The 18,147-nt window shown below is 44.8% G+C and overlaps 1 protein-coding gene across 6 annotated transcripts in view; it reads right to left on the reverse strand.

The window, feature by feature from the left end:
• The window catches only part of CFAP65 (cilia and flagella associated protein 65), a 43,807-nt gene that overhangs the window by 8,345 nt on the left and 17,315 nt on the right, over positions 1–18,147 (reverse strand). For 5 of the 6 annotated variants that reach the window (XM_053401452.1, XM_053401427.1, XM_053401437.1 and 2 more), the window contains 15 exons: positions 17,524–17,769; positions 14,616–14,840; positions 14,149–14,307; positions 13,011–13,176; positions 12,784–12,912; positions 11,574–11,790; positions 11,206–11,334; positions 10,248–10,424; positions 9,716–9,782; positions 8,210–8,320; positions 5,500–5,691; positions 3,956–4,114; positions 2,127–2,270; positions 1,819–1,935; positions 1,104–1,241 (listed from right to left, as the gene is read on the reverse strand). In XM_053401452.1, the coding sequence (XP_053257427.1) occupies positions 1,104–1,241; positions 1,819–1,935; positions 2,127–2,270; positions 3,956–4,114; positions 5,500–5,691; positions 8,210–8,320; positions 9,716–9,782; positions 10,248–10,424; positions 11,206–11,334; positions 11,574–11,790; positions 12,784–12,912; positions 13,011–13,176; positions 14,149–14,307; positions 14,616–14,840; positions 17,524–17,769 (2,376 nt within the window). The remainder of the gene's footprint in view (positions 1–1,103; positions 1,242–1,818; positions 1,936–2,126; positions 2,271–3,955; positions 4,115–5,499; positions 5,692–8,209; positions 8,321–9,715; positions 9,783–10,247; positions 10,425–11,205; positions 11,335–11,573; positions 11,791–12,783; positions 12,913–13,010; positions 13,177–14,148; positions 14,308–14,615; positions 14,841–17,523; positions 17,770–18,147) is intronic. The other variant, XM_053401457.1, reaches the window with a different exon arrangement.

Genomic DNA, 18,147 nt, shown 5'->3' on the forward strand with positions numbered 1-18,147 from the left:
TGTGAAATGGCCTCGAATTTCTGTGCTGAATGGCAGGAATTTAGTAAACGTCTGTGAAAATCTGCCAACTCGTGACACGGTTTGCATAAAACTGCAGAACAGTTATGGAACTGGTCCCCCCCTCTTTTTCTGTTCCCTTAATGTGCTCCATATAAAAGGCACCTCCAGAATGTCAGTATTTTGTGGGAGGGAATCAAGTGCATAGCAGAATGTTAGGTTTGTGCCATTACAGTGGATGAAAGCAACACATCCACTTAACAAACCCCAGATTTTTTGTCATTTGCAACATGAAGGGGAAATGTGGGATGGACAAGCGCCTAACAGGAGCACATATAAACACCCTGCAAGCAAATAAGGATGAATGCTCAACAAACAGGTAGTCTGGAGGGGCCCTAAACATCCTGGCTTTATTTTCAACATGCAAATTAGCATATGTAGATAGATGAGGACAGGTGCCAATGCAGGAATCCTGACAAGTGCTATCATCAGAAGAGGAAATTTGCAGAGCATTGTATCTGACATGAATGCAAAGAAGATGAGTTTTTATGAGTGTGAAGCAGGCAGATCTAATGCACGGGGACAATTCGCCTGGAATTTCTCCTGTGCAAGTTTCACTGAAATGAACAGTCGTTAATTAGGTTTGTGCAGGAGAACTTCCTGGAGGCTTGTGTCCTGGGTTAATTAATTTGAGGAGAATGCCGCTTGGATTTTCCACCTCAAGTGCTGCAATGTCTTGGGCTTGCCCCACAGAAAGCAGCTCAGTTGCTAATAGGTTCTTAATATCACTTTAGTCTCCCCCCGATTTACATTTGGAAACTATATGTGGGAAAACAACCAGAAGATGGCTGAAAATACATATGTGTAAAGTCTGAACACTCACATAGCTTTCTCAATTGTGGGATCCAAGTCTCATTTGTGCCTGACCAGTCCACCACTACAAAGATGCGTATCTTCACTTAAGTCACTTTGTGCCCTACATGTGCTTGCGAAACACCAATAGAATCATGTGATGCAGGTGTCACTTTGAACAGAAAACCCATCCAAAGAAGCTGTACTGTTCTTTTTTCAGTGCTAAAATCTCCCTCTCTGGAAGGCCAGCTTACCACTGGAAACTGTTTTAGGTTCTTCTGTGTATCCAGGTCTTTCTCTGTGATGGTGAACTCCACAGCCTGGCGTGCCTTCTCAGCTTCCCATTCTTGCAGCTCTTTCTCATACTGATCGAGTGGGTGCTGGGTAAAAATCTACAGGGGACAAACCTATGATTAACTCAGCATTCTGCAAGTTTGCACTCCTGCTACTTCAGTACTCTGAGATGATGAAAAACCTGCTCTGCCTATAGACATATTGTCTTCTAAGTATGAATTTCTAGCAAAACTCTGACTTTATTTTCTGACCTTATACACCAAATGTGTGGAAACAATAACTTGTCCAACCAATCAAAGCAAAGGGTTAACCGGGATCTCAAAAACCTCCCACCAACATCTCAGTAAGATTTAGAATTCTTAGTTAACACACAATCAAAGAGGGAAACAAGGTGGTTGCAGAGCAGCAACTTCAAGTGTTTGGACCGAGGACGAACCTCAACTGCAGCACCCTGAGAAATTATGAGGGGGGAAATTGAGCCATGCCTGCTCAACAGCATCCTCATTTGTTGTATGTATTTGTCACCTCATACAATAAGTTTCTAGGTGATGTGCAACAGTGGTACTATAGGAGTAGGTAATGTAATAGGAGTCGAGTATATTTCAGTAATCTAGCAACATCCTTGGGTTTTGTTGTTCAAAGAAGTGATGATCTAAAGTACACACTAATCCTCACCTCACATATCAAATCTATGTTGTAGAAGCATGGAACTTCACCAGCATACAGTGTGAGAACAAATGAGACGCTCTCCCCAGCCTGCACAACTCCAGTCTCTGGAATAATGTCCATTACCTTGAAACAAAGAAAGTGGTTGTCAGAAGCATTAGCAGTGCATAATGGATCCCCACCAGAACGTTTTCAGGGCTATGGCTTCTAACCATTAGGACAGGAGGGTATGTGGCTTTCCGTACTCCAGCATGACAGTGGGAGAGGCCACAACACTGCCAAAGGGGACCAAGAGCAAGCAGACAGATGAAGCTCACCACCATGGAATTGGAAGTCCCAGTGTGCCAAGAAAAAACAATGGCCTCATTCTCAGAGGCATTGTTGAGAAAAAAGAGTCGGCTGCATTTACTGTAGACTGGGATGTTGCCAAAACAAATCCGGGGATGAGATAAGTACACCGTCTGCAAAGAGAATAAACAGAGGGTGATCCCCTATCCTAACAAGATGGGATCTCTTGTCTCCCCCTTCCCCACCCACCCCTCCCCGTGAAAGGAAGCTAGCACAGTGCTACCAGTGGCAGACATTTAAGCAGCACTATATGCATGAAACATGTCTAAAAAAATACAGATTAGTGGTAGCAGCCTGTTTCACAAAACTCTCAGCTACAGATGTGATCCAATTGCAACAATGCTTTCCTAGTAGGAGGCATCCGTATGGGAGGATTGTGAAAAGACTCCTAGTGTAGCTGAAGCAAAGGGTTAACCGGGATCTCAAAAACCTCCCACCAACATCTCGGTAAGATTTAGAATTCTTAGTTAACACACAAATATAGGTCAAAACCCCAGCTACTTCAAGGGGACAACCTTCTGTACTCATCCAGTTCTCCCCCCTCTCCCAGTTCTTTTCTACCCCATGCCACCTGTGCCCCACTTCCTGCTTTGGCCAAAAAGAGATGGCTCTACTCATCCATCACCACCACTGCATCCACGATGAATATATTTTCAGAGAAAGCTTAAGCCTCACTGGAGAAAGAGCATGTGAGCTTTCAAATAATGTTTCAGGTGTCACATGCAGAACCTCCTTACTGTTGAATATATAACGGATCATACTATATAGTCACATTAGACTGACTTCGCCTGTTTCAACATTGGTAAAAGGCTCTACATGGTAAGGACTCCGCACCATAGTTATAAAATTTATAAGTAGCAACTGTGGAGATTGGTTGGGCAGCATGCTATATCCCTGCATCAGCGCTGCACGCTGCTGCAGCTGCTGGCTCTGGCATTTGAATTCTATCATGCAATCCCAATCAACCCCTGTGGCTTCCATTTACAAATGTTGCAGTAGTGGCATGAATCTTTCAATAATACTGAATTGTTTGGTTTGGTTTTTGCAGCCATCACACCACACTTGCAAAATCTGAAGCTGGCCATAGAATTCTACCAAAGGAGCATTGTGTGTCATCCCAGAGATGACTGAACAAGCAGCATTCAATTCTCAAAAAGCAATGACTCATTTGCACGTTACTTTCTTGCAGTGGTCAACAATCTGGGTTTTGCAAAGCCTAGCGCTTCTCATCCTTACTTGTGGGCATATCATAGTTGATCAAGGAGGCTAACATTTTAAAACAAAGCAAATCAAACAGCACCAGAAAATTAATAAGAAATCGCAAACATAATAGGCCACAGAAGTGGAATTAAAATTGCATTACTGAGGCTCGTGTAATCTGAATGCATGTTGGCAAGACAACAGCACAGGGCAAATTGAACAGATGGTTTAGCCAGTAAAAAACTGCTGGTTCATATCACAACATAAAGAAGTTCTTCAAAACATGCAAACCCAGAAACATCTGCAGTATGATAGGAGACTACTATTGCATGCCTGGTTCTTGAAGAAAAAACAACACTGATTTTGTGGTTTGTGGACCACAAATTGCATAGGCCTGGTTTAAATTAACCAATTGCACAAAGATAGCCATTGCTGTTTGGGTGAGAGGAGGATCACACAACACATTACTCAAGAGGAAACAGGACTACACAGAGAAGTATAGCTCTTGCGGTGCCAAGGGCTCATACAATTTGAAATCTCTGTTCTATGCCCTCCAACGTTCTTCCATGCTAGAAGCACACCATCCTTTGATACTTACCAGGCCAGGCACTGTTAATTTGGCAGAACCTGGTGTTGTCGCAGCACAAACCACTTTGTCGAATTGTGCTGATTCACCCATAACGTGTGGATCGAAGCCTATGCCTTGGAAGGTAATCAGAGCAGAGTCCCCTTCAAGGATGTGGATAGGTACCTCTACCTAGGCAGAAAAACGAAACACAAAGCTGCGACTGGAAGGGCTCTGGTTTTACTCTGGTGTTCAATAAGAGTCAAAAACAGCTTTGTTGGAGTACAGCAGCTATCTTGCAAGTTAAATCAGGGAAAGGATGTTCATGTCAGAGCCCAAGGGGGTTAGCAAAGCAAGGAGAGACAGAAGCAAAATAGGCCTGTTACCTTTTGCTGGGAAATGTTCCAATCAGATTTCTGTTGGTAGTTCAAATCTAAAAACAGAGCTCATAAGGCTCACAATCTCTGTCCTAGGAAGGCAAGTGTGCTTTTTACATGCTCAATGATACTCTTTTCTATTATTTTACACATGCCAAAGATGACCGCTGAAACAGATTCTGAATTGAATTCTGCAAATTAAGCCCTGGTTGTGCATGGTTCAGAGCCATTTTAATCAATTTTAGTGTTTTTGATAAGCCACTGTGCACACGAACCAAGAGTTTCTCCCCACTTTTAGGGCTTTCCTGCACCATTGTGGCCTTGGGCAATGACTGCCCAGTTGTTTCTCATTTGTTAATCTCCATGTATCTTTCTGCAAGGTTGTGTTTCTTTGCAGCTATGTTTTTCCACCAGTCACAATGCAGTCTTTTGTAACTAATGAAAACATGACAATAATTTTCACAGATAGTATGCTTGTCACTGCTGTAATTGTATAGAATGTGATTGTGTGGATTTTACGTCCACTCACTAGATTTTGCCTGAGGCATAACCAGCGGTGTATAGCCCAGCTCTTCCTTCCCGTACTCCCCAATTTGTACATTTTAAAAAGGGTTTGTTGTATAATTCTCCAGTGGCAATTAAGGATATCAGAAACAGAAACAGGAGCAGAAATTGCCACAATTCCCATGTTTGCCCAAGGTAAGGAATGAAAGTCAAGGAGGTGAATACAAATGGCCTGGCGAGTGTTGGTTCCTCTGACACCAGGAGGGGGCGCTGGTGTGTGGGCACCTGCTTCATGCCCCCTCCACCCACACCCGGGACCATGGCCCTTCTGGCAGCCCTGATTAAAAGTGTGTTGGGAAGCATATCCTGCAAAGGCTAAAATGCACCTGGAGCTTGTTTTGGCTGACTGTGCATACAAAGCTCTCAGATAAAAAGATGTTGGTCACATATCAAGTTTGCATTCTTAGGAATTCACACTGTAATGCAGCTTTGGGGCAGCAACGGGGGCTGAAAGTTGGAAGGACCAAGAAGCAGCTGCCCCAGCAGGAGTTATACAGCAATGAACAATATGGGAATGTATTAGAACTCTTGTGAATAAGGGCAGTCAAAGAAGAAAGTTCTAATCAGCTAGGTAGGAATGCTATGAGACACAAACTCCCAAAGGAAAGTGCTTGTTCTTAAAGGTGCCAGCCTCACCGAGTACATTTTGGCTTCCAATGGTGAAAAGATCCATTCCGTGTGTGCTGTCAAGCCTGGACCAATCTCTCCTCTTGGATTCAGGCAGACAAACACCCCATGCTGGTAATTCTCTTCCTGTACTTTCATCAGAGCATCCACTTGGATTTCATACATTGCAGTTGTGGCACCTCCATTGTACAGTTCATAGATCTGCAAGAAGAGAGGGGAAAGACTGGTCAGTACTGGCTTTCAAGATGCTCACATGGTCTGGTGTGGCTTCTACTGGGTTTTCTACTATGTAGTCCCTATTAGAGGAAACCTAAGCCTGGCAGCTACAATCTTAAATTCCTTAGCAGAATTCCAAAGCTCTATATCAATCTGTGACAGCTAACCAGCCAGCAGTGTTTTCTCAGAACGCTTGGAACAGTTCAGGAAACGATATGAGAGAAGGATTCTCTTTGAGGTATTTTATTTACATCATTCTCTGCTATGTGGCAAATGAAATGGACTGGATGAAATCAGGATGAAGAAGGTTCTCCCACAATATGTATGCAAGAGACTGGATCATGCGCCCCCTCGCCCAGCTTGTCCGGAGTTTTGGGCTGGGTTGCCATCAGTATGCCGATGACACCCAACTCTATCTGTTGATGGATGGCTACCCTGACTCGGCCCCAGACACACTGACCAGATGTCTGGTCCTCCCTCCTCTGGCAACCTGCACAGAATTTTGCTTAATGGTTGCCATCAACTTGATTTTAATTAATTTTTATAATGAAATATTTTTAGAATGTTTGATTATTTGATTGTTTGATTATTTGATTGTTGTTAGCCGCCCTGAGCCCAGCTTCGGCTGGGGAGGGTGGGATATAAATAATTTATTATTATTATTATTATTATTATTATCAATCAATGTGTGATAAATGAACATGTAGTGCCACTTTTTCCTTATGCGGACTGTTGAGTGTAGTCTAACTGCTGGGCACAAAGAAAAATTAAATGCAGGAACAGAGGGGGATTTATAGAGAAGTATCAACAGGGAAAAAGTGGGGTCCTGAACTCTTGTGTTAAGTGATTCTCCCATGCAAATGCTCCTCCAGCAGTTCTCCACCCCCAGTCAGACATTCCAGTCTCTGGGCTCATCCACACTTCCACTTCTCCTAGGCCTAGAAACCATGGGTCCAAGTGGTTTTCAGCTTGTGCTTGTCAGACCCGGAGGGTCTGAGTGGTTTTCTGTTTGCCCCGCCACTGTCTGCGGGAAATCCCTTTCCTTAGCGCTGAATCGGAGCAAACATCAATACACAGAAAACCCGACTGACGTTTGCTCTGATTCAGTGCTAAATAGCAGGTTTTCCCGGAGAAAGCAGTGGGACAAGCGGAACTCTGGATGAACCCTCTGCAGGAAATGAATTAAAATGGCATGGAGTAGCTGCTGAAAAGGACAACTGGTGACCAGTCCTCCCCCGCCAATGTCCCTATGCCTGCATTGGCCTTAAAAAAGCACTAGAAAACCCATGCTCACTCTATAGTTTGTAACATCACTCTCGCCCAAAGTATGACGTTTCTTCTGCACCTATCACCCTGTTACTTCTTTTTTTCCTTTTCCTTTTTAATTTGTTTGCACATTTTTCATTTACAGTCAGTTATAATTATTCCAGTTACAGACATCATCTCCTAACTCTTCTCACCTGGACTTCCCAACCTATCTTTCCTTGACATCCTAACCCAGTCACTTTGGTTTGCTGCAACTCCTAAAGCTTTCCAATCCTTCCTCTCCTTTCCCTCTTTGTTGTGTTTTCTGGTGTTCATATGTTTAACCCTACTTGTAAATTTATATTTATACCGCTTCGTTTGAAATACTCCTAGTTGTTTCCACTCACTTAATACTGTTTTTCTCTTTGGTATTTCTTATTTTGGCCATCATCGTGGCGAATTCTACATATTCTGTTAGTTTAAGCAACCACTGGTCTTTGGTCGGGGTTTTCCTCTTCTTCCACATTTTAGCATACAGTACCCTTGCTGCTGCTGTTGCATAAAGGAAGAGGTTTTTTACTTGATCTGGAATTTCCTGTCCTATTTTAGCTAACAGGAATGCTTCTGGCTTCTTGGGAAATAAACATATAAGCATCTTCTTCAGTTCTTAGTAAATCATTCCCCAGTATTATTTTTTTTGCAAATTCGCATTACCACCACATGTGGATTATGATCCCTCCTTGTCTAAACATTTCCAACGTAAGTTGGAGCCTCTTTTATACATTTTAACCAGTTTGCTGGGCGTTAAATGCCATCTGAAGATCATTTGGGGGGTGTTTTCTCTAATTGTGTAACATGCTGAGAATTTTAGTGTTTTTCCATAATTTTTTCCATGCTGATAATTCTATACTAGGTAAAGGTAAAGGACCTCTGGACGGTTAAATCCAGTCAAAGGCGACTATGGGGTGCAGCGCTCATCTTGCTTTTAGGCTGAGGGAGGCAGCATTTGTCTGCAGACAGCTTTCCAGGTCATGTGGCCAACATGACTGAACCACTTCTGGCACAACAGAACACTGTGACGGAGGCCAGAGTGCACAGAAGCACTGTTTATCTTTAATTCTATACTGTTCCTCCTCTTGGGAGGTACCTGCCCATACAGATCTGGACCTCTGAATTTTCTTTTCTCCTCATTGCTTTACAACATTCTGTTGGGAGAGTGGGGGAGCAGTGGGGGGGGGAAAGACTTTTGATGCCTCACCTGTTTAGGAGGGTCATAGGTGCCAATAGCAATAGGCGTGAACATATGCTTGGTTGAAGTGAAGTGAATGTATCGGCGCTCCATTTGCAGGGTCACACCAATAAAGTTCAGCTGCAGATGCAGAATAATTGTAGGGGTGGGGGGAGGAATAGACTTAGTTTGTACCATGCAGATCACAAACACACGGATTACAAAAGCAGAAGACACCTTGCACTTGCTTCACTCAGAGGGGCCATGCAGAGGAAAGTGTAACAGTATGAAATGAAGGGTCTTTCACTCTTGCCCTTTGAAGATAGTTGAAGCAGTATGACTTCAGGGAATAACTTGGCAGCATTATCAGGAATTCTCCTCTTTAACTCTCCCACTGAAGAGGTTTACGGAACATGCAGTTAAAGAGTTTCTGGCCACCTGGCTGACTAGGATGTGTGCCCCCCAGCCGGGACCCCTGCACTCAGCTGCCCCTCTGGGCAGCCATCAAGACCTGTGCCAAATGGGCAGAGCCAAGAGAGCCCATCCAAGGGCTTTGCACAAAGGCACAGTTAAGCCTTGTGTTTTCACAGCCTGCTCAACAGGCTGGATTTTCAGCTGACAATGGTCCCTGAAGTGGGGCAGCGGGGAAAAGAAAAATAAAGGGTGATGGGAACACAATACTCTCACAGGAAATCTTGGGCACCTAGTGGGGGTTCAGTGGGCCATGAGAAAGGTGCCCACTGGAGCACAAGGTGACTTTGACTCTAACTGACAAGTCGAAGGGGAGCGAGGAAAAAAACAGGGAAGGCAGGCAAAGTTCAGAATTTGAGGACAACCAAATGCAGGAAACACGAGTGGCATAAGGGAAGATGGCATGAAGTAATAAAAGGACGGTGGCTCATGTTTCTGCTTGGGAGGAATGATCTTTTCCCACAGCACTCCACAAAGTTATCTAGTCAGGATGTGAGCCAAAAGTGAGGTCTCTGCGTGAAGGAGGAGGATTCAGAGAGCTGGAAATGAGAGGATGCTTCCTAGAAAAGTGCTTGCTGAAGGGAAAATTCTGCCATCCATGTGGCCTTACTGTGCAGGGAGTAGAATAGTAGAAATAAAATATGGCTATGCATGAAGAGCTGTAGTTCTAGGACAGATTAAGGTGTGAATACCTGAGGCCTGCGGGTTCAGGACAGGATATAATTTTAATTAACAATAACCAGTGGTTTTTTTGGGGGGGTACTCAAGAGTACACACTACTGGCATCACTCTTTTTTGTTATTAAAAAGTGTGGCACTTACTATAACAACTTCATGGTGAGTATTTTTCTAGAAAAAAGCAATAATAATAATAATAATAATAATAATAATAATAATAATAATACCAAAAGGCATCCTTTGTCCCTCCATCCAAGAGAAGGCAGCTTCAGGAAAACCATGTCTCCTACTGCTATACCATTAAAGGAGCCTGACTGGCTCTAGGAAAGGGTTTTGGAAATCCTCACCAGTGAGGACCGTTTCTGAACCTCTCAGCCCAGTATCATACCAGAATTTCTCGGCCATGGGAGATCTTCAGCAGGACTGGAAGCCGATCAGTGCCAATGAAATCATGTCTAGCAGGGGGAAACAAAAAACCACTATCAGAAACACACGTAGATGAAACCGTTCCAGACTTTTAAGCAGGAGAATCCTGCCTCAAACAGCAGATTAGTGACAATACATTTACCTGCTAAGAGCTGAACTGTTGCATAAAGAGCCAGAAGGACAGATATGTCTGGACAGATACATTCACCTAGAAATGCCCTGTTTTCTACAAACAGGGCACTGAAAAACTGGGCTTTGGAGGAAATAGAATCCATACAGCTGTTGGCTTTTTCATGGTGCAAGGCTATGTTACTGATGGTGACTTTTTCTGCCTGGGTGTCACACTTAAGACAACCTTGATGATGCCCAAGGACAGAAGATGGCATACTCAAGGGGCCCTTGTGCTGGTGGACGCTAATTAGGAGTTGACCTTGGCGTTTGGGTTTGGGATCAATTTCCACATGGGGAAGGAAGGAACCACAGCATGTAGGTACCTGTAGGATAAGTGTATAGCTTGCTCTTGCCCTGGAAGAAGCTTTCCTGCCTTGGGGGAAATAGCAAAAAGCTGGTTATCCTGGATCCGCATCTGATGCAGCTCGCTGGGGTCAAACTCTGTGCTTTCTGCCCAGTATTCCATTTCAATCCTCTGGTCAGAAGGAAACAGAAAGGCCCTGGGAAGCAGGCAGAACAAAGCAAAAGGCATCACTTAATATTGGAAACCAAAAAGAATCAAGATATGAAAACCAAGAGAGCAGCCTGCCTTATGGTCACATTGACAAAGCTCCCCAACCCTGAGCTGGGCAATAGGCATAAAATGTAAATAAATAAATAAACTGCTGCACCCAGGAAAAGCTGGCGATGGCCCACCTAGTCCAACTTCTTGCTTGAGAAAGTAATTGAGAGCTAGAGTATCCTCAGTCTCCTAGGTATGAGTCTGCCATTGCAGGGGGTTGGACTAGATGTCCCTTGGGGTCCCTTCCAACTGTGCAGTTCTTTGATGCTATGAATATCTCTAGCAATAGGGAGCCCATCTGCACCCTAGGCCATTGGTTCCATTGATGAACTGCTCTTATTGTTAAGATGCTTCTCCTAATAGACACAATTAGTCCCTGTCTTTACTGTGCATGTATTTAGTTCATGGAATCATAGAGCTGGAAGGGACCCCAAGGGTCATCTACTCCAACCCCCTGCAGTGCAGGAATCTCTAAAGCCATAAACATTTAGTTGTGCCACACAGGGGGCCAAGGAGCCCTTTGGGACATAAAGACCTGCAACCTGGCCACTAGCAGTCCTTCCAACAGAGGTTTTGTGTATTTGCATGTTAAAGAAGCCAAGTCCTATGTAAGTTCCTGCTAGGGTGGGTGGCTGTTCTAGATGCCTGCCATCAGAGTTCTACATGGCTGTCCTAACTATTCCTTCCTTCGTTAGGGCCAGGAAGTGAGGATTACTCACCAGCTCACGGGTATCCCCCCGTTATTTTGTAGCATCAGCATAACTACTGAGGGCACACTTCTGACAGGAGCTGCACCGAAGTTGAAATCCAGCATGACAGGAGTGTAAACTGGAGGGATTAGCCGTGTGCTTCAAATGAAAGAGAAATCGGATGTGAGAAAAATCCATGAGGAGGTGTTCCATGGTGGGGCTGGAAATCCCAAGTCTTGCTCACACTCACACCATATTTCCTAGCACTTGTTTGCCAGAATAGAAAAGGGAAGGAAGCTGTTGTTTCAGACTGTGAGGAAATCAGGAGTACTGTATCCCTGTGTATGAAACAGAAGAACTAGGGGTTCAGGATCTGGCAGAAGATGAACTATTCTTACCTATGCCTGGTAGGCACTCTGAAGGTGAGCTCCTGTGGTGTTGGATCTAGCTCCAGATACTGGTTCAGAGCCTCCAAAGAGAAAAGCCGCCAGAGAAACAGCTTACTGATGCCACTGGCACTTCCTGTCCCACAGGCATCCGTGATGCAGATGGATGGATAGACACCTGTTGCTGTCACCTGGCAAAGCGGCTGCTTTTCCCCAAGAGGATTTGCGGCTTGCATGGGGAGACAAAACAGACTTGCAGACTAGGCATCATAAAAGTAAAATTTTTATTATGATTTTATAGATGTTAAATGTCTCCCTTTCCCCACATTTGCGGACTGCAAATCTCCCTTAAGGCTGTGCTACTTCTTGCAGACTGTGTGTTTTTCTACTGCATAAAATGCTGTTCCTAGAAAGGGGGCCACAGCTAGAGGATATCTTATGAGAGCAGACGCTCTTAGAGTCAATCCTCAGTATCTCCAAATAGGAAAGACCCCTATCTGAAACCTAGAAGCTACAGCACCAGATGGACCAGTAGTATGATTTCTTTCCCCATATAATGCTGAATTGAACTTTGTTCTGCAAGTGTCACCAGCACCTCCTGGCTATTGTTACTGACAATGAAGTCAAGGGAGGGCAGATGTCAGGTTTGTGGGATCTACTTTTTGGGGAAGGGGTGACAAACCCCTGAGGTTTCTGCACCATCCTTCATAATTTCTCCACTCCCTGTTACAGTTTGGGAGCCTACAAACCAGTTTGCATTTTGGGTGAACAACAGAAGGATTATTCTCTTCTCTGTTCAGTCTATTACTGCACATGAAAGTCTTGGGCATTACTGTCAGTGAAGTGGATTTATATGAGCTTTCCACAAATGACTAAAGATGGTTGGGGTCCACACTTTCTTCGATTGTGAGAGAAAGCCCTCAGGTTAAACAAAGGAGACCCTGAACCCCAATGCCAGATATTCATTTGAGGGCAGAATAGGGGAAGATAGAAGCAAATAAGATAAAAAGGGGAGCTCTCTTTCTGCCTCACAATCCCACAATTTAGGCTAAACCTTCTATTACCACATCACTCATTCCTCTGCCGCACAGGTTTTCTATAGGTTTGATGTGTAGTCAAACAGATGGAGCCTTTTCATCTGGTGTGGAACCTCTCCCTGCTGAGCCCACCCCATTAATAATATCCTTGGTGTGAGGCTGCTTTCATACTTTCCATTTCTCACCTTTGGGAGTGGAAATGGCATAATAGATTGTCCAGATGTAGTGCAATTGGCGGGTTGGCCTAATAATCCCACGTACAAAGATCTTTCCCCGAGCAGGAATTGTCCCTTTGTAGTGGTCAAGTTCTATTGCTGTGAGGAGGAAAGACAAAAAACAAAATTGTGAGTATGGATGGAGAGAGACTTTAGGCAGCTGCAAAGCACAAGAAACCTGTCTTTCCATTAAATACCTAAGGAGTCGCTGGCAACTTCTTCAGGGTCACATGGTCCAGTGATCAACTGCTCCACACTAAGGACGTATTTTAAGCAGCAGGCTCCGTTGTTAAAGAAGGCAAATTCACATGACTGTGTGCTGCCAACCAGGATGTTGCCAACAGCTACCTGCTCTTTTTGTCCCTGCAGAGCAAGCACAACACAGGAAGTTTATTAAGAGACACTGACAATGGGTATTCCATGCAAATAAATTCTGAAATTTAATACACTGAGGGAAAAGAATAGCAGGGGGGTAGGCCAAGGGTCTCATTAGGATCACTATTCAATCCATCACTGCCAGCAGCAGTGGGGGGTTTTCCCTGGTGGAACCCACCAGAACACAGTTCCGGGAACTTTTTTTTGTCAAATCTGCTCACCTTCTCTGGTGGGTACAACTATCTCCCCAAGGAAAACCCTCTTCTCCCAGCCTCTTGCGTGGTCTGGGGCAAATCCACACGCCAGAGCAAGCGCAAAGCAAGGGCTAGGGCACTGCTGCTGAGCATGGCCAAAGGGTGGACAGAGGAGCCGCTCAGTGCTCTGCTGTTCTGGGTATACCTCGCAGTGTTGCTTGGTGAGGGGAGGAAATGCAAGCAGTCCTCCATTTTCCCATCAGAGAGCGTGGCAGCAAGCTGTAGAAGGGCAGCCATGGGGCAATTTCACTCATGGAAGGGGCGAGTGTGTGGCAGGAAATGCTGCTCTGCCAGCAAAGGTCAACCGTGGGCTGGATGACGGCAAAAACAGTAGGCACTCTTAGTAATAAGAGCCTCCATCCTGCTTTGCAAAGCCATTCCCAAAACCTGTTGGCCTGTTTGTTGGTGCCAAGTGACGATGCCAGCATTGGAAAAGAGCAGTGTGCCTCTGACAAAGTGCAGAGTGTTCACCCTCTGACCCCCCCCCCTGCCCCTTGCAACTGAGCAATACTTTTTTTCTATAAAAAACCGCACTGGCCAGCAGGTAGAGGCTTAGTAGCACTACCAACTGGAAGGGATATGTCCAGGCTTCCATAAATGGCAGGTGTCATCTGGGTATGCTTAAACTATCAGCTCTGTGATTGGACTTCCACCCTCTTCCAACATGGTCTTGATTACTTCTCCTACCCTGTATGCTGTCACTTACTGTTAAAGTGCCCTGTGATCCTTCGCCGATAACCCGCAGGATATAGCGGGCAGTCTTTGGGGTATTGTCTTCCAGAATCTCTTGCTCTCTCCACACTATCACCCAACTCCGCAGAAGGTATTTGATCTGCTCACTGGGAGTGAAGGTCCATGTCTGGGCCTGAAATCGCATGCAAGAGAGAAGGCTCAGGGGGGATTCACAGCACTCTGCCTTCCTGGGATGCAGCATCTGGGTGAGCCGGTTGCTAGGGATACAGGAGAACCCACAGGGAGAACCCAACTTCCTCTCCTCCCCACTTCTACACCCAGAAGCATGCAGGGGTGAGTCCATATATCTAACAAAACATTTGTCTTGGAACTGGTTTCGCATTTATTGCTATCTTTGGCTTGACCCAAGGAGGACTTTGCTATATTTCAATGTAATTGCTTCAGATTGCTTAGTGGAAACAGTGACCAAGGTCTACTCACCAAAGCTTCATTGGGCAATATAGTTCCTTCAGCAGGCTGTACAGATAAAAGGTTTTTGTCTGACTGCTGGATTTTCCACCTGAAGAGCATGGGTAACCGGGTGCAGTTCTTGATAGTGAAGGTGCGTGAGGAGGAGCTGCCCACATATGTGGGTTTGAAGTACAGGCAGCCATCACCTTCTAATAGCAAGACCAGGGGCTCAGCGCTGCTCTGAAGGTGGAGCTCCTGAGGAAGCAAACATCAGCAAGAATCTTCAGCCAATGTTGAAAGCCACAGCACTTTCACAGGAAAGTTGAGCTAGGTTCTAGGCTGGCATGGACATGCCTGGGAAACTGAGACAATACACAGAAGGAGGCACAAGGGCAACGCTGCCAAAACAATTTTTTCCATTTGTGAAGTTCTAGAAGTGCCATTAAACAACGGTTTTCAAGTGCAAGGTAAACCATTGTACTGAACCAGGAACTGCATGAAGGTGTGTGCATGGGATGGTGTATAAACATAAACATCGTCTATAGCACCTAGATTGAGCAAGAATAGCCCGGCAGATGTGAGATGCAGCACTCCAAATCTCCTCTTCAGCCAGGAGAGAAACAAAGCAAGCTGCCACTGTGGTTTAATTCTCTATCTTCATGTCAGTCTCCAGCCTGACAATTTTTTGGCAGTCTAGAAATTTTTGGAAGCTTATTTAAACAAGGCTGATATAAACCAAAACGTGTGCATGTGCAGGAAGGCCTTTCCTCGTGAACCAATTTTCCCAATCATTAAAGGCGACGTAAGAAGCACAGGAACATAGGAAGCTGCCTTATACCGAGTCCAACCATTGGTTCATCTAGTTCAGGACCATTTGCACAGACTGGTAGCAGCTCTCCAGGACTTTAGACAAAGAATCCTTCCCAGGAAGATATATGGGATTGATCTTGCATGCAAAACACATGCTCTACCTCTGAGCAACAGTCCCTCCTCAATTCATGACAGTTGTTATTCATATATTGCAGAGGATCTAGGAGCCTCCTCTAACGGAGCACTTCTTTTATGTTTTCATAATAGTTAAACCAGTTATCTTGTACATTGGCTGTGATCACCACATAGAATGCAGTCACTTAAATGTCACCAGAGGTACCAGTGAAGTGATGGCTGGCCACCTACCTCCAACCCATCAGTAGGTTATTTTGCCTTTTGAAGTGTTCTTTGCTAGGAGAGGCTCAGCTTCCCCAAATAGCTGAGATCTAAGTAGTCAAACAAAATACCGTATTTTTCGCTCTATAAGACGCACCAGACCACAAGACGCACCTAGTTTTTGGAGGAGGAAAACAAGAAAAAAAATATTCTGAATCTCAGAAGCCAGAACAACAAGGGGGATTGCTGCGAAGTGAAAGCAGCAATCCCTCTTGCTGTTCTGGCTTCTGGGATAGCTGCGCAGCCTGCATTCGCTCCATAAGACACACACACATTTCCCCTTACCTTTTAGGAGGGAAAAAGTGAGTCATAGAGCAAAAAATACGGTATGTAATCTAGTCACTAGAATACCACTTTTTATGTCCATGATAGTTAAGAGAATACACTGAAGACATTTGCAAGGTGTTTGGCAGAAGGAGAAGGAAGTAAACAACTCCCTCCTACCCACCCAAGGACTTTTGTACCGAAATCAGCTGAGCACATGGACCTACAATAGCAAGGAGCTAAATAATAAGAAACAGCTTTCCTTTCCTCATGGTTTATCTACTTTATGCTGCACTCCATCAGAAAACAGTTTTATTTGATGGATTCTATACACGGATTTGATGGATTCTATACACGGACGCGGGTGGCGCTGTGGGTAAAAGCCTCAGCGCCTAGGGCTTGCCGATCGAAAGGTCGGCGGTTCGAATCCCCGCGGCGGGGTGCGCTCCCGTTGCTCGGTCCCAGCGCCTGCCAACCTAGGAGTTCGAAAGCACCTCCGGGTGCAAGTAGATAAATAGGGACAGCTTTCTAGCGGGAAGGTAAACGGTGTTTCCGTGTGCGGCTCTGGCTCGCCAGAGCAGCGATGTCACGCTGGCCACGTGACCCAGAAGTGTCTCCAGACAGTGCTGGCCCCTGGCCTCTTAAGTGAGATGGGCGCACAACCCTAGAGTCTGTCAAGACTGGCCCGTACGGGCAGGGGTACCTTTACCTTTTATACATTATTGGGGAGTTTTAAATCTTGCCTGACCTAAACTGATAATTTTGATTTTAAGTATTACAAGTTGACTTGGGACCTATTTTGCAGCTGATAAACAGAATGAAAAACAAAAATAATGCGTACTTCAACCTCATTCAGCCCATGTGGAAGACGACCAAAAACCATACTACTTTTAAAAAATAGGGTAGATGTGGTTTCCAGTGCATCAAAGAATTCTTTGTATTTATTACCCGCCCTTCACCCTAAGGTCCCAAGGAGGATCACAATAATTAAAAATACAACATTAAAAACCATTTAAAACAAATTATAGTCACATGAATAGTGTGGCTCCTCAAAAGAATCACCTCAAGTATTGAAGCGTCAAACTAAAGAGATTTAAAAATGGTACTGCTGTGGGCTGAGTGGGTAGCTTTTTTTTTTTTTAAGGCTAAACAAATGCTCTCACATTGAACTATTACAGCAGGGGTGCGCTTAGCCTCCAAATCATTAGAATATTAAGATAAAGAAATTAGGGGTCACAGAATTGTAGAGTTGAAAGGGACTACCAGAATCCTATTGCAGTCCAATGCAGGAATCTTTTGCCAAGTGTGAAGCTTGAACCCACAACCCTGAGATTAAGAGCCTCATGCTATACCAACTGAGCTATTCCAGGGTGTTACAGACAGGGTGAAGGGGTATGTCCCTCTTCACCGTATAGTGATAAAATGGGGCAGAGAATGAAAGGAAGAGTCTACCTCTTCCTGCCCCTACCTGGGTGAAGGAGGGCCAGAAATTGAACTGCATGGACAAGATGTGCTGCTGTATAGATGTTTCCACTGGGCAAGTTGAGAGGAGAACGATCTGGTGAGCTCCAGGTGCAATATACCCACAGTTGGGCTTCACTAGGATGGAAGGACACTTCTCCCGGCTTAGGCTGAAGCTTATGGCAGTGCTACCCACGTTGGAGAGCAGCATGCTGCGATACGTGGTGATGTTTGGGCTCACTGGAGGGAAGACCTAGAAGACAGGAAGAGGTTTTGGTTGGAGGAATAACTCATCTGCATTCTTCTCTTCTTAGCATCTCTGCCTTGAATAGCCAGATGGGAAAGGCTGCACTTTTTCAAAAGACAAAGAAAACAATGAGAGCCACAAAAAATGCATAAAATCCGACTCACTTTCCAATATCACGTCCATGAGTTTAACATTTTTACCCCTTTTATTGACTGGCGTAGAAGAACAAAATTAAAATCCCATGCATGCACAGCTACCCAATGATTACAATCCTGGAGTCTTTTGCAAGCTACACCTGTGCAAAAATTAACCTCATTTTGGAAGGGAGGCGCATGATTCAGAGGCGACGTACAGATGCACATGCAAAGGGAAGTGTGCACACAT

The sequence above is a fragment of the Podarcis raffonei genome, chromosome 1 (assembly GCF_027172205.1).
Source record: "Podarcis raffonei isolate rPodRaf1 chromosome 1, rPodRaf1.pri, whole genome shotgun sequence".
Classification (NCBI taxonomy): Eukaryota; Metazoa; Chordata; class Lepidosauria; order Squamata; family Lacertidae; genus Podarcis; species Podarcis raffonei.